General features: G+C 39.2%; 1 protein-coding gene across 2 annotated transcripts; it reads right to left on the reverse strand.

Annotated features, from left to right (window-relative positions):
- Positions 1 to 198: 198 nt before the first annotated feature.
- UBE2D1 (ubiquitin conjugating enzyme E2 D1) lies at positions 199 to 16,137 on the reverse strand. Of its 2 annotated transcripts, none has more exons than XM_083865908.1 (7): positions 15,995 to 16,137; positions 8,209 to 8,272; positions 8,092 to 8,123; positions 5,394 to 5,471; positions 5,054 to 5,159; positions 2,765 to 2,858; positions 199 to 1,078 (listed from the first exon to the last, which is right to left on the reverse strand). In XM_083865908.1, exons 1-7 carry the CDS (start codon positions 16,016 to 16,018, stop codon positions 1,033 to 1,035), a joined length of 444 nt encoding a protein of 147 aa, XP_083722034.1. In that variant the 5' UTR covers positions 16,019 to 16,137; the 3' UTR covers positions 199 to 1,032. The 2 variants fall into 2 exon arrangements, with proteins under 2 accessions (XP_083722034.1, XP_083722035.1); XM_083865909.1 differs by lacking the exon at positions 15,995 to 16,137 and adding an exon at positions 11,918 to 12,032.
- Between the last annotated feature and the right edge of the window lie 60 nt (positions 16,138 to 16,197).

Here is a 16,197-nt window from a genome sequence, read left to right on the forward strand (position 1 = left end):
AACAATGGGCACAGTATGCTAAATCCACTAGGCTAGAGCCGGCACAAAAACTGCAAACCAGCTCTAAGGAGTACATGATGCATGGCTTTATTGGACATTCTGTCTCCAAGACTCACACACACTACTGGTGATCCACTGTTAGAATGTTAGAACAACTACTTTCAGGATATGCATGAGAGAAGATACAAAATAGCCAAGGAAAGTAGAAAATGTATTTTATTTATATGGAAAAGGCTACATCTAGATTTGTAAAAGGTCTGTGATAGTATTATGTTGCCCACACGTCAAAAATCAGTTGTGAACAGCAACAGAACAGTTACATCTTTCTACATACCAGTGCAATTAGTTCACATTGCAATAAAATTAAGTCAAGTATGCTACAGAATCAAAACCAAGTGTTTCTCCATAATCAGCATACAAAGATTTACAGTGCAAAGATCATTTTAGGTTTGAACAAGTCTGCAGTCAGTCTTCAGACTATTCTAACGGGTGAGATACTCCAATCATTTTCACTATTAGAGTTGTATCTTGTCAATACTGTGCACAAGCAAGTCTAAAATGAAATGACTTACGTTGTAAATAAAATAGTCTATACAGTAAAAAAATACAAATTATATAAGAGAACTAACAAAAAGAAACTCAAACACACTTATGAAACAGACAACATACTTCAATGACACACATACAGTATTCATCACATGAAAACAGCTAGTTTTTTCCAGCAAAAATAATTTCGTTGATTTACAACTGAATTATAGATCTTGCAGTCTGAAGATGCAGGTGTCCAACTCTTAAAAACTATAATAAATGTCTTCTGCAAAGCATACAAAGAGGATAAATATTCTTATCAAAGTCATAAGGTTATTTTCAGAAGTTTGTTCTCTCTTGTTCCAGAAACACACTTATATGGGTAAAAAAAAAATTCAAAGAGTGTCACATTGAAACCATAAACTGTGCTCCATTTCCTTCTAATTTTGAAAAAAAACCTAGATATTACAGTACTCTGTGGTATATGAAAATGTCTTCAAAAGTTTACATTGCATATTTCTGAGTCCATTCTCTCGCATGTCTGTTGTATCTGTACGTGCAGAAAGAAGGCATTACAGTGAAGAGCTGTTAGTGATACACTGACAATGGCCACATATTTACTTTATACTGAGTTACTGAGCTTTTCACATCTGAGCTGAGTCAAGAACATTAAAACAGTCTAAAACCCAAGAAGTATATACCCACTACACATTCAGTTTCTAAGGTAACCTATCATAGCTATTCAGACTCAAACCCAACTTTACAGGTTTGCATTAAATTGCAGAGCAATTTAATCCTCCATTTGTGTTTCACAACTGGTTCCCTTATTTGCACCTTAACAGGAATTTGTTGTCACTCACTCCTAAAGGCATGTGCTATTAAGAGTCTAACAAAGTTTACACATTTTAGTTCCATAAAATTCAGTATAATTAACTGGGATTTTATTCTCCATTCTGCACTGCCAGCTACATTTCAGAACTCGAAAAGAAGATTTTCTGAAAAGCATTTTTTACTAGGTTTTAAGCCTTGGGTCTTTTCCTTCTGGTATGAAGCTGATTATCTTATAATTCCATAATCCCAAGGGTAAATGTCCTTAGGGAGTTGACAGCTTGCTCTCTGGTCCTTATATTTGCTACATTCTACTCTTCAGACTGGATTCACTTTCTTGAGTCCAGAGAAAAACACTGACAAGTTTTTAACTCTTAACGTCAGTATAGCTCATGTACTAGCTGATTTTCTTCTTAAGAATATACTACCATACAAGTCTTTGGATCTTAACTTAAAATACTCATAGACAAATGCTCATGAGTAACCAGCCATAGCTTTCATCTCCTAAATCCAAGATAAGACAAAAAAAAAAAAAAAAAAAAAAAAAGATTTAATAGCTGATCACAGTAAGAAGATAAAACTATAGTCAAGACTATGTATTTTCTCACTTTCCCTAGCAAGGATTAAATTTTGAGATTTGGAGACAGAAAACCATCCCTCATTCACTTCCTTCACAAACAGGAGGCACAACAGCTGAAATCACTAATAAGTAGGTGGGTGGAAAAAAGTTGAGCCACAAATGTGGAGAAGCTGATGCACAACATCCTCAGAACACTATCTACTCTATAAAATGAGCTACAGCATTCAAGCACTTCAGAACTTACATGATTTGACTATAGCAGACATGGAACTGTGAGAAAAAGGCCATTTTAATAATTCTTAGTCTAGGCAGAGAAATACTAGATCACAGACATCCATGTAACTTGTACATCACTCCTTTGCTGTCTGTGGCTCAAGGTAAAAGCAATACTCAAAATCCGTGACATTTGATGAGCCACGGGCCACTGCATACACTGCAGGAAGTCCTCAATGACTCAACACCAAAAAATAGGTACCAAACAACTCAGCAGGTTAAACAGAAGGTCAATAATTCTTCTGTACAGGTTTTACAACCAGAGGATTGCAGTAGGGACAAATAACTCGTATTTGGGAAAATGATCTTTCATGCAATAAATCTAAGATGTTATGCAAAAGCATGAAGGTTTTATGTAACTATGTACATAAAAATTAGTCACAACCAACAGTTGTGTATGGCTACAGTTTTCTACTTGCCATCACTATTCTCAATAATTAAAGAGCTAATCCTGTAGAAAACAAGGAAAAGAGTATTGCTAAAGTTAATATTGAAGGTGCATAGCAGAAAATCATCTGCAAGTACCACACACACAATTACGTATGTTATACTCACTTTTCCTTGTCTGACTTGTAGATCTGTGCAATATCTGGTACTAAAGGATCATCTGGATTAGGATCACAAAGTAAGGAGCATATGGACAATAAAACTAAATAAAAGAGACACTAGATTAAACAAGTTAGTTTGCTTTATTTCTATAACCCTTTAATATATTCCAGAACATCGAAGGAGGGTGGTAGGAAGGTATTGGAACAAGAATGCATATTAGTAGTATAAGCTGTCATTTAACAGTTCTGCCCAGAAATGTTTATACAGCATCATTTTTCTACTGACACAAGCCCAGGGAATTTGCAACCATGAATCTGTACCTTTTGTTATGATCTCTCTCCCACATCCTAGCCCAGGAACATTAGCCAAACTAAAGAATATCTACATACAGATATTTGCTCAAACTAAGCTTCCCATCTGCAGTTAAGGTGGCTAATATTAATATTACATTGCCATGCAGTGCTCTATTTGTGCATATCCCTTTCCACTTCTGTGCTGACAATCATAAGAACATTTTACCTAAGTGTGATTTCCATTTTGGGAAATACTTGATCTGCATTAAATACAGGTATTCACATTATAATTGCATATTATATTCCTGGTATTGAACCAAGGAGGTTTAATTTTTTTTCCCCTAACATTTCCAGGCCATACTTTTCAGGCAATTTTTATTTTATCAGTCAGTACTAATATGCATACAAGAGTACACAGTTAAGTAATTCTAAATATGTTATGAAAGGGAACTTCATACTACCATAGAATATACTGTAGAATACCTTTTTCCCCCCTGCTTTATCTTGTTACCCAAGAGCCCACACCTATTTTCAGGAGTAGAAAGTTCAGCCACTTCAATACTGACTTGTTTTAAGTGCCAATAATATTAGAAAATCAGGTTAGAATACATGGTCACACACATGGTCAGAGGTGCTAAAATACGCTGTAAACTTTTGATTCAGTTTAAACAAAGACTAGAAAGAGAAACATCCATGAGTCACTGAGCTAATTTCCAGTTTATGACATACATAACATGCAAGCAGGTTAAAAGCACATAATATCTGAACATGAGACCAGGAAACTGCTCCACTTTACAACCAAAGAAGTGCTCAACAAGTAAAGAGATAGAAAAATGCTGCAGATCTAAAAATGTTATGAGTTTTCAGTTGTGGCTGCCAAGTGTTAAATCTAAGTACCATTTTTCATTTGCTTAATAACTAGAAACAAGACAATTTTTGGATAGCTATAAAACAACTAATTTATGTAAGAAAATGATTCCAATTACACATAAGTGTAATGAATGTCTTTAGCAATGACTACAGGAAACAGTATTAAACTTAGATGTTATATGGCTTGTGAGATTACTGCACAGGCCTGTAAGCATGAGAAGTTGTTTTTCCAAGGAGTAACAGCAACTGGACTTGCACAGAGCCATTCCCATTGGACAAGGCCCCACAGTTTTTCTTTGGCTTGTACACCCAATGCAAGGACACTTTGCACATGGCTCAGAGCTCCCCAGTACATGAGATGTGATACGGCCTGACCTTTAGAGTCACATGAGGATTTTCTGTAATATGACTAAGTGTGCCTCAGCATTTTGGAGATGGGTGAGGAGAAACAACAGCACCCACATTTTAAGTAGCTTTTGAATTGACACAAAATGCTTGCAACAGAAGAACTGCTTAACTCTTAACTCAATAGTCCAAATATCTACAGTGTTCAAGTTTTGAGAAAGCTTAACTACAGGATGAGACTATTTTAATAAATCTTTCACTGATGACTGTGAAAGGAGCTACATTTTTAAATATTCTTCTTACAAAGGAATGCAAACTAGAACAAATCATCTCATTTTAAAATAAGGTGTAATTAAGACCTCAGTCCACATAAGGATGCTCAGGCAACTCAAAGAGTCATCAGCAGGCAATCATGTAAGCTCCCACAACCTCAACCCTTTCACACTTACTTCCAAGTTGTGATTTTGAAACCCTGCTCATCAGTTTCTCCTCCACTCAGCAGGCACAGTCAGCTACCACATTTCAGACTAATTGTACATTTATTATCCTACCCAACTTGGTTTAGAATATTTCTTTGCTGTGCATTTTTTTTTTTTAATGTGACACTCCCAATAAACTGCACAAGATTTTGGATCATAACAAGAATTCCAATGGAATTTGCATCTTCTGAAACATGCAGGATAAATTAATTCCCACTGCTACCTTTAAGACAGTGCAACAATACACAAAAAAGTGCCATGGCAGTGTATGCAGCTTCATAAAGGCATTATCAAATCAGTGAGTTTACCTTTAGAAACAGTCAGAGCTGGTGACCATTGTGATCTCAAGATATCAAGACAAATACTCCCATTACTGTTTATATTTGGGTGATATATTTTTGTTGTAAAAGCAATCTGTAATAAAAAAATAAAAACAAATAACATCAGAGTAGGATTATTACATTTGGAATCCTTATCATCCCTTCCTTCCAGTCATATCAGATCTGCCAACATTTTTTTTACAGTCTTACCTGCATCCATGGTGAACATGCATACTATTGCTCACCTTTCCAGTTTAATTTCCAAAATTAAGCTTTACAGAATAAACTTTGACCAAAAAACTTTCTTTCCTTAAAAGAAAGGACTCACCTTTGGTGGTTTGAAAGGATAGTCTGTTGGAAAGTGTACTGTGAGAAAAAACACTCCCCCTTGATATGCACTATCAGGCTGAGAAAAAAAAAAAACACAAAAACAAAACAAAACAAATAAAACACATTAATATATTTCAGCTGTTTGGAGCTTCCTTTCTCCTAGAGAAAATCCATTTTTCCCCAGTACACAGCCCACTATGGGCCATAAATTGGGAAGGCACAGAGGGAATTGAACCTTCCACTGGCCTGCAGAGTTACAGTAGAGCCAACTGTGGCTACTACTGCAGCAGTACAACACAGTTATTGAGCACTGCCCTTCTGGAGAGAAAAAGAGAGGGAGATCAGCAGCTTCACTGCACTGAAGGGAATACAAAAACCAGAGCAGGGCCTCCAAATCCTGTCTCCTTGCAAGACCACAGCTGCTCTGATCTTCCTCCATTCTTAAGCTACAAACATACTTACCCCAAGCAGTGGTTTCTCTTTGCAGATGCAAAGAGTGTGATTTTCCAATATAATTCAGTTCATTGTGATGATACCAGGGAGTTTTAAAACACACAAAATCTTTGTGACCTGTACAGATCTGTGAACGTGCATTTTGTTAGACAACATGTGCACAGGTTCACGCCCAGGTTGCACACAGTTAGCAGACAGAAATAATTTTGTTGTAGTCATGTGTTGAAGAACTTTCATTTTTATTAACTAAAAAGGTGAGGTGGAAAGTCTTGATGCTAAGTGATTAGAGAGCAGTTTGGCCATTCTGGTTAAGAGAAAAAAGAAAACTGCTCTCATTACATGATGAGTTTACAATGACCATGTAGGAACTCGATTGTAGCAAAGCTGAAGATCAAGTTTTTGGGTTTTCCTACGAAAGGAAAGGCAGACTGTTTCTAAGTAAAACCTTTACCTTGGAAATGAGTCTTAGAGATGACTGTACGACTGTAAGAGGCAATGTCACAAATGGTCTGCTAAGCCTTGCTGCCTTACATGCTCAAAGCGCAGAGAGGCACCTGCAGAGTAAGGCAGGTTATATACTGTCATGCTTTAGATGACCTCAGAGGATTGCCACTGTACTTCCAATTAGGTTTGAAAGGATCTCTTGCTTGCATACTAAATGGATTTTTCAAAGTTATAGTAAGCTGAAGATGAGACAAGCTCAGTGTCAAAAAGAAGGCAAAGTGAAGTCACTCTATGTTTTATGAGCAAGGTATGTAAAACAAATTGATGATACCCATAGACAGAGGAGGTTACCCTACTCCCACACACAGGAAGTGAATTCTGAAGGCACGTTTTAGTCCTGTGCTTCCCTCAGGCCATCAGGAAACATACAGAATGTGCACCCCTAACTGCTTTTGTTATCAAGATAAAGCATTAATATCTGAAGTGTTCTGTTCCTGTATCTCTGCAGATACAGCTGAGAAAGGTTGGCAAGAGGTGCTCATTCTTATCCTTAACTAGAGACATCTGAGGAACTTAAAGCAAAGTAAAGAATATTTTCCACTATAGAATATGAAAGCTGAACTGGAAGCTGGAGAAGAAAATGGAATTTAGGCCAAAATTTATGCGGTAGTATTTCCTTTACTCATGTCATCAGAGTCATTCAGGACAGAGAATTATCGGTGGCAACCAGCACACAAGCTTTTGTTAATTCTTCATTGCTGCTTTGCCATTCCCCTTTTGGCAGGGCACCAAAGTCAGGAGACCTTGGTGTGTGGAAGAACACACCAACATGCTTGTTGTTCAAGCAAAAGGGCAAAAGCATTAGTGTACTACAGAAAACAGTTACTGCTGGGCCATGGACAAGGTGGAAAACAGACTCCAGCACACCACAGCAAATTAGTTAGTGACTGATCTTTCATTGCTTCAGAACAACTGTGCTGAAAATGGAGAATTACTCTCAAAGCAGACACATTTCCACTTTTCTCCACTATTTAATGCTGCATCTTAATGGATTAAGTATTATCTCAAAATTTCACCTCACACAGCTCACTCTCCAAACTAGAGACTGTTCTTTCCAAATCATTAAATCTAAAAGGAAAACACTAGAAATACAAACTTCTTACCAGGATATTAATAAGCACACCTTCCCCTAGATCATGTTCTTTATTATTTTTCTTGCTAAAATTCTTCTCAGTTTTTCTTCAAAACATTCTGGTTTAGTCTTTTTTTTGTCATTTCTTATGTAATTGCCTTCAAAAGAGTCATAATTTTCTCACCTTTCTCACACAAAAACCAACAAAAGCACCCCACTGCTGGCCTGCAGCTTGCAAAAGCCACATGCTTTTGCCAGAGTCACATCACAGTTTTCAAATTAAATAAGATCCATCTAAAAGCCCTCTGCAGCTCCACTCTTGTTTAGTTACCAACTTTAATATTAGATTCCATCCACTCTTCCTCCTTTCAGATGGATGAACCTTCCAGAATTGCTCTACCCATCTAGGAAAAGCAAGCTCTTTGCTTTGTAGCCCACACCAACTCAAACACTGACTAATTACACACCTCTAACACTTCATGAAGAGGAGAGATTTTTGAGGAGTTAGAGAAAACAACTGGTACCAGACTACTAACCCTGAAGTTTTAAGCTACACACAGCACAGCTGAGTGTGGCTGCTGTGTTTTACACAAACCCAAATGAATCCTCCTGTAACAAAAAGAGAAGCAAGATCTTACATTTTAAGGGGAACAATTCCTATACTTACAGGTCCCATAATAGTTGCTTGCCAATGAAACACTGAAAGGCAAAAAGATACAACAATTAGAGATTTCCTGAGCCTTTTCAGAACTGAAATGGACTAAATGTACTAGGAAGAGCTTACAGTCATCTCCAACAGGTCCAGCAGAACAGTGGGCTGGGGGATCTCGCTGCAGATCACTCAGTTCCTGCAAGAAACACAGAAATATTTGAAAGGCAGGAAAATCCACACCACCTGGCAGCATCCCTTCAAAGCTGGGAACATAAACCAACTTTATTAAACCCATGGGCATTTTTTGTGCTACTTTGATAAAATAGTCAACACTTGAAATGTCCACTGAAACTGAAAAAGGCTTTCTGCCAAATGGCCTGCAGCTAACACCGTGCTACAAATTAATATCTGAAAGAATTTAAGAGTTGCAACCAATATACTCCTTCAATATACTTCAAGGAGACAAAACAAATAAAAAGGGTTTCTTGGTTAGTCTGTAAACTCACAGTTTAATTTAGTTAGGTGCTAATCTGATTGTTCCTTTAGTTTGTGATTTTACAAAACTTTCTGGATTGTCTTAGTCTATCGACATCAGCTGAGCTAAACTGGCTCACAAAATTTTGCAACCTCCCTGGAGATGATGTATGAATTTATGAATATAAAGACTCCTAACTAAACTGGAAACTAAAGTAAAAATATTAGCTCTACACCTGACTTACTGTACCTTGATTCAATTCCATGCTTTTTTTTTTTTTTTTTTTTTTTTTTTTAATGACTACTAAAAACCTCCCAAGTTGAGACCTAAGCACTCAGGAGCTTTTAGTGGTCAGCTGATTTATTTCTCTTGCATGAGTCCACACAGTCCCAAATAATTTAAAATTATTATATGATTTCACAAAAGCAGGTCAATTTTTCATGTGATTTATCAGCACTATTTCAAACAGAAAACAAGAGAGGCAGTAATGCTAGTTCATTCTCCTCATTTAATTCAATATACTCCTTTTGATGTCTGAACTTTTACTGTACTAAGGACAAACAACTTTTCCAATTTTAGGCTAATATAAACTATGCTGTAGGAATTTTAATGACTACATGCAAGTACTTCCTTTGAAATAAGTTAAAAGATGTGTGTTAAATCACTGTTTGTAACTAACTCAATTCCTTACTCAAAACACATTTAATGCACATTTAAGTCAACAACAGGCACAAGTAGGTCTGTGAGTTTACCTTAAGGAGTAACACTGGAAACATTTATACTCCAAATATATTAGTCGAGGCAACTGCTTACAAAAAAATCAAGGTTTAAACTGGAGTTAAGTTTAACTCAAGTGTAGAATTTGGTGTACTGAGTGTGATCAGGCCTTACATACAATTTGAAGGGTTAAAAATCTGCACTTCTCAACTGCTGTGATATATTTTTCCATTTATAATATCCAGTAAATATTTCAACTCAATTTACCATGGACCTGACACCTAAATTCAGCCAGACTTACAGGTCCACTCTTGGCCCTGAAATCAAAGAAAAGCACTGCACCATATCTTACTATTGCTCTGGAGTCACTTCTCACAGTTCTTGTGATTTCAAACAAGAGAGACACTTCTTCATATATGAAATAGCTCAGGTTGTCAACGGGCATTACTTGTCTGCCCTTTAACATTATTCTCTTGGTGACACTGTGCTGATCCAGAACCAACACTCTGGGCTAGACTTTAACTAATAAAGGCACTTCTGAAGAGCAGTTCCCATTTTAATCAGAGGATTCAAATTTCATTAAGGAGTGATTCAGAGAACCAGCTATTTATGTACAAGCCACTGCCAGTACACACAGGGAGTCAACAAATCTCAGGTTTCCAGCAGTCACCAGAGACAAACATGACCAGCAGCAGAGCTGTTACAGGCACTGTCTTCTCTAATTTCCAACTCAAGATCTAACCTAAGAGAAGATTAAGTCTTCTACATGCACTAGAACAACACAACCCAACCCAAACAGCAACACTACAGCACCAAAACAGAGAACTCAGACTAACACTCCTGCATTTTATAACAGCCTTTATTGACTACTAAATTCAAGGCAGTAACTGGAAAAATTATGTAGCTTAAACTTTTCAGAAAGTCTACAGTATATATAAACATTCCATAGGCATAGAGGGACTACCAGGCAACCACTTAGAGTCACAAGGGCTTTTGTTGCTAGATGTATTCATCAAGATCTTTACATACCCCAAAACCACACAAAATTGTTTTCTTTCATATGTACACATGTACTTAAGAATTAACAGAACTGGGGAATCCTCCTTGGGTTTACACTTCAATTTGCTCAGGCTAAAAAGGCACTGACATCTATTCATGATTAATAAAATCCAGCAAATATTTTAAATCATACATTGATGAGACCCAGAACTATAAACTCCTGTTATTAATATTTCCTAACAACAATGAAGAAAAGGTTCTCGTCAATCAACTTCACCAAATGAGAGCAATGTTCACAAATACATTCAGAGAGCTTCTGCAGCTATGAAACACAAAGCCAGATCAAACTTCAAAATCAGTAGAGCAAATTCAAGCTGTATCTCACATCCATACATGAAACTAATGTGGTTTAAAAATACGAGTGGTAACATGATCCAACAGTATGAACAGTTTGAATCTTTACATACAGAAATCCAGATTAAGCTGTGATAAAAATGAAGAACTATTCAGATTGATATTGTTGATTATGCTGTTTAAGCTTTAGATTCAAAGCAAAGTTATCTGGAGAGCTGTAAGATTCAGGCTTCAAGCTTTCCTACACCTTTTGAAAGGAGGCAAGGAGATACTCAGAGGTATCAGGCTGACCTGCCAGTGCCCAGAATTGAACACTGCAGAACAGCAGCGAGGATCCTCTAAATACATGTAGAAAAACTTCTTCATGACTTTACCTCTTCACAAAAGGATGAGATGTTGAATACAATAATTCTTTATACAAAGCCCAGATGCTCTTTAGAAGAAGAAGGCCAAAACTTTGTTCAGGGACAAGGCTGAAGATTCACAAAACTTCATGTGCTGAAGCCTCATCAAGAAGTGCACAATAGCTGCGTGTAAGGCACTAGTCAACATTAGAGAGTGCCCTGTAATTTTGAGTGAATTGGTTACAGCAGCTTCGTCCAAGCTTTATGGATTATTTGACCATGGAGCTGCATGATGCAGGTCTGGTCACTCCAAGGGTCTGCACAAATACTTTTGGTCACTGGTATAGAAAATGCCGGTGCTGACAAACAGGATCTATAGCTCAAAGCAGTGCAGATTCATTTTCAAAAGAGAAAGTCACCACTATAAATCACAGTGTACACTGGTGCAACATCTTTTATGAGAATACACAAACTCAAAATTGTCTGCAAGGGATGCATCAGAAGTATGAGTTATTTCAAACACTGGTGAACGTGACAGATAAAAGCATCTCTCAAGAGCTCCAACACGTGCCACACTATCCCAGTACAGCCAGGATCAACGTGGACAGAGAAAAATACCTAAGCTGGGGACAGTGGTAGGAATAAATCCTCTAATCCTCTCACACAAAACATTTCAGGGTAGAACAGAATACTAATGGTTCACATACTGCTGGAGATGGGCAAAGCCTTCAAAATAACCACGTTCCCTTGCACCACACACACTCCTGAAGAGCCCAGTAAAAAGCATGAAGCAAAAGCTCAAGTTAAACAGCTGTAACAAACAGGCTGTGGTAAGCTATAAACATTGGAGATGTTCTGGATGTGCAGACTAATACCCATGGTCAAAGAATAATACAGGATTTCTTTCATAGAAGAACCAAGTTGAAGACTGCAAGGCCAATTTAACACTTACATGCTTGATTAGCATCCAGGCGTCTCTCCCAAAAAGCTATTGGAACAACATTGTAAAGGATACTTTGGTGACAAGGAAATAAAAATTCTCGGCATAGAAGTTCTAAACATGTCTTTTTTCAGTCTAAAAAAAATTCAGAAAAAAAGACTGCACATTATCTGAAGACTAAAATAAACTGCAGACAACATCACTAAAAGCTATTTTCATTCTCCAAACAACACACAACCACAACCAGAATCTTTCTCCACACTATTATTTAAAACATAGATTTATATGTGTCAGCTGTGTTCTTAATTTCTTGCACAAAATGCACTGTAGACCACAGACTCATTTCCTACCAATTCCATGTACACTGCTGCTTGGAACCATTTGTCCAAAAAACCCACAGTGATCATACTTAAGACCAGTTAAAAAATTCTCTGCTTCTTCACAAATCTGGTAAATATAAACCACATATTTATAATAAGATGTAATGCTATAATGAGTAGTCAGTAATGAATATTCTATTTCCATACATTGTTTTAATGAAAAAAAAAAAGCTAAAATATGTAGTATCAGAGCTGAGGTTTTGAAAGCAAATTCAAACATGTTAGAGCCAAAAAAAGTTTCCTTGTTACGTCAATTACCGTCTACAGACTGCAGTTTTAAAGTCAAAATCTGAACCACAAATATCAATGATTTTTATTTGAGTCAATTTACAATAACAAAAGTTATTTTCAACATAACTTTTCAAGTCAGCATGTCCTGTTAGGCTGCACATACCTGAAACATACTGAACCACAGAGACACGCAGCTCATTGAAACAACGGAAGGTTTGAATGCTTCCATTTTTACTGAGTTGTAGGAGAAAAACAGTCAAGCACTAAGTATCAATAAGATCAAAACAACATCTATTCTTAAAGCAGTGTTCAAATCTACCTCTGCCTCTCTGGTTTGAAAATGTCTTCTAAAATCTCTTTAAGTCTGATTTTTTTTAAATGCCTGTAACAAAAGTATGTCCAAGACAGCTTGAGCATCAGCAACCACATCAACCCCCCACTAACACTGGAGGAGCACCAGGTACAGACTTATGATGAAACCAGTCTCAGCTGTGATATGGAACTAACAGGATGGCAAACTCTGCACATTAGCTATGGGAACAGAGAATATGGAACAGGAACCCCAAAAAATGGTTCTGCACAAGACAGATGGGCAGAACCGAGACCTACAGACTATTTTGCAGAATCTGACAGCCTGAATTATTTTCCACCTTTCACAAAAGTCGTGGTATCTCACTTTCCAGAGGTGGCAAGAATAAAGGCTTCTTTGCACAATATTCCTTCCCAACTAAAACCTACACTATTTGTTTTGCTTTCATCATTTACAACATCTGGACTTTACAATGCCCACAAAAACGTGCTGCTCTTTCACTGCCCCAAGGAACATCACACACAGAGTAACTGAACTTTGTTGACAGTGTAGAAATTCAGTACTTCTCTCATACAATGGCAAAGCATTCACAAGGTAAATGAACACAGGATTATGATGAGTAAGAATCCCCCAGCCCTAAACTCTCTGAGGAACTCTGAGATGAGTTTGTCATGGAGACACTGTTGACAGCTGTGCCTGCAGAGCAGGGCTTCATGTCCCCACTGTTCTTCCACCTACAGCACTAAGATCAGCACATGCCCATGTGCACTGATCAGCTTCTTCACTGGGTACTCACCTGCCCATTTTTTCAGAAAGCTCCAAGCACAATATGTCTCCCTGTAACTGGGGTACATTCTTGGAAGTCCATACGCTGTCCTCCTTTGAGGAGTCTCTCGAAGAGGATCAGCCAAAGGCGGGATGCAATGACACAGATCCCAATGGCAATTTATTTAGAAATCACAGTCCCAACCAGCATGACAAAAAAGTGCTTATTAACAGGTTGACATATCATAGCTTTGCTTCCTTCATAGGTGACGTCACACTGAACACACGAATTATCAAAATTACTGTGAACAAACACTCAAGCTTGCCACCAAAATCCCTTAGCTTCGTTTCAGCACAACTCTGAACCACCCTAAACCCACCCAAGCTTAACTTCAGACAGTGTGTCTAGACTGACGAGCTCCCAAGCAATTCCACTGTGTTTGCTGACAGTTTTATTCTCCAAAGAATTCCTCTAGGAACTCTGTGAAACCACAGCATTTCCTCTACTCCACATCTTATCCCTTCCTAACCTCGGGATACAACATAACTATCAGCCTTTACAGCCAGTCTGAAACAACCAGGAAAGTGGACAAGATAAAATACACCAACATACAAATACATTTCATCTACCATTAAACTTCCAGTTCTGTGACTTTCAGGAAGAATTTTATGTATTACAGTGACATCAAAACAGTTTGTCTCTTCAAACTTCTCCACTTCATTTTAACTTTTCATTTGAAACAAACCTATTTCCTTGCCATTCCCTTTCCTCTTCTCAAGAGACAGGCTGCTAGCCAAATCTCTCTAGTAGAACTTTCTTCTCCCCCTGGAAAGGCAGAAGAGAGTGAAGAAGGTAGTTTATGAAAAAAAAGAAAACCAGCAGAAGTCATTTCTGCAGCAAACAAGAAGCAAAGCAGCAACTTGTTCTGGATTTAGCCTCAATTCTTCTTGGAGGTCCTTACCCAGTATCTCTTCATGTTTCAGATAGAAGTTAACTGTATAACCAAGAAATCTCATAGCACTTTGCAGCCAGCAGGTTGGAAAGCATCGCTTCATTTTGGAAGAGTAGAAACAGAATTTAATAAAGCTAACAGAGTGAAAGACACTTACATAAAAAGTGTAACCATAATCTCACATCTATCGAAGTTCTTAAATGCCACACTAAAGAAAATTGTGGCTTTCCAATATAATATATGAATGTCTCTAAAGAAGAAAGAGAAGTTATGCAGGGAGCATAATAAAAGTATGAAGAATAATCCTATTCTACCAGGACCTCATTTGGAAAGCCCTAAACAACCACTCCATCTCAAAAATACCAGATTACTAGACTTTTCCCTTTGTCTGTTTACCTTAGCAGAAAGAAGCTGAACAAGAAGTGGAACGAGATGGTATTCAGAACAATCCCTTTCTGGAAATATAATTCAATAAGGCAAAGGAGACACTCAAGAAGAGGTGAGAAATTAAAATGGCAACAAAAGGCAAACCATTCCCACAATATGGAGCAGCATGACGAAATTATTGTTAAAGAAAAACACTGTAGTTATTTGCTAATTATTGTTATAATGGTCAAATCAACATTCATGACCAACAGTGATATGAAGGAACAAAACTGTCATGTAATTGCACTACCTGTAAAGGCATAAGCTTTGCAACATGAGAAGGACTACCAGCTTCTAGTAGAAATCTGTGTAAATAAATTGGTACCTATTGTAGGGTACCCCGGATCTGCCTACTGTGGGGTTAATCGGTCACTACAGAATCCTCTTTCTGCAATGCCAATGGCTTCCGACAGCAACAGCACCAATGCCGCCTAAATATGGCACATCAACAGCAACCAAACACCAGGGATTCCGTTCCCGGCCAAAGCACTAATCTTAGCTCCCCTCCGCGCTCCCCTGTCTGTGCCGTACGGCGGCCGGCTCAGCCCTGGCAAACAAAAGGAAACTAGGAATTCGCAACTCGAACCAGGCCGTTTGCAACTATCAGCCCAAAGCGCTACAGCTGGGACCCGCTCCGAGGTCACACCAAGAGCCAGGCTGGCAGCAGCCGAGCACGGGGCTGGGGGCACGGGTGCCGTCCCCCCGCGGGCTCTCCCCGCCCGGAGCCCCAGCGGCGGCCACAGGCTGCGGGGCCTTCCCGGGGGCACGGCCTCCAAACCCTGCAGCGGCCGGCAAGAGCCCCCCCTCCTCCGCCTCACGCCCGCTCTCCTTCCCCGGCTGCCGGCGAGGGAAGGACGGCTCCTGGCACAGAAAGTGCGCGTCGGCAGCTGCCGCGACACCTCTCGCTGAGCCCGGTCCGGCCGCCGCCTCGGCCCCCGGCAACAGGGCGGGGGGAGCAGCTCCGGGGAGTACCCCAGGGCCAGGGGGCCCTTTCCGCCCCCTCCCGCGGCTCGGCCCCACTCACTTTTTGTATCCGCTTCAGCGCCATGGGAACGCGCGGCGGAAGCGCGAAGCGGGCGGCGGGAGCGCGGAGCGGGAGCGCGGCCGGGGCGGGTCGGGGCGGCGGGAGCGCGCGCCGCGGGAGCGGCAGGGGCGGGTACGCGAGCGCCGTGCCCTTTGTGTCCCCCCGCGTCTGCGCAGCCGCGGCCGCGCGCGGGGCTCGCCGGG

Source organism: Zosterops lateralis, assembly GCF_965231275.1.
Source record: "Zosterops lateralis genome assembly, chromosome: 8".
NCBI classification, from domain to species: Eukaryota; Metazoa; Chordata; class Aves; order Passeriformes; family Zosteropidae; genus Zosterops; species Zosterops lateralis.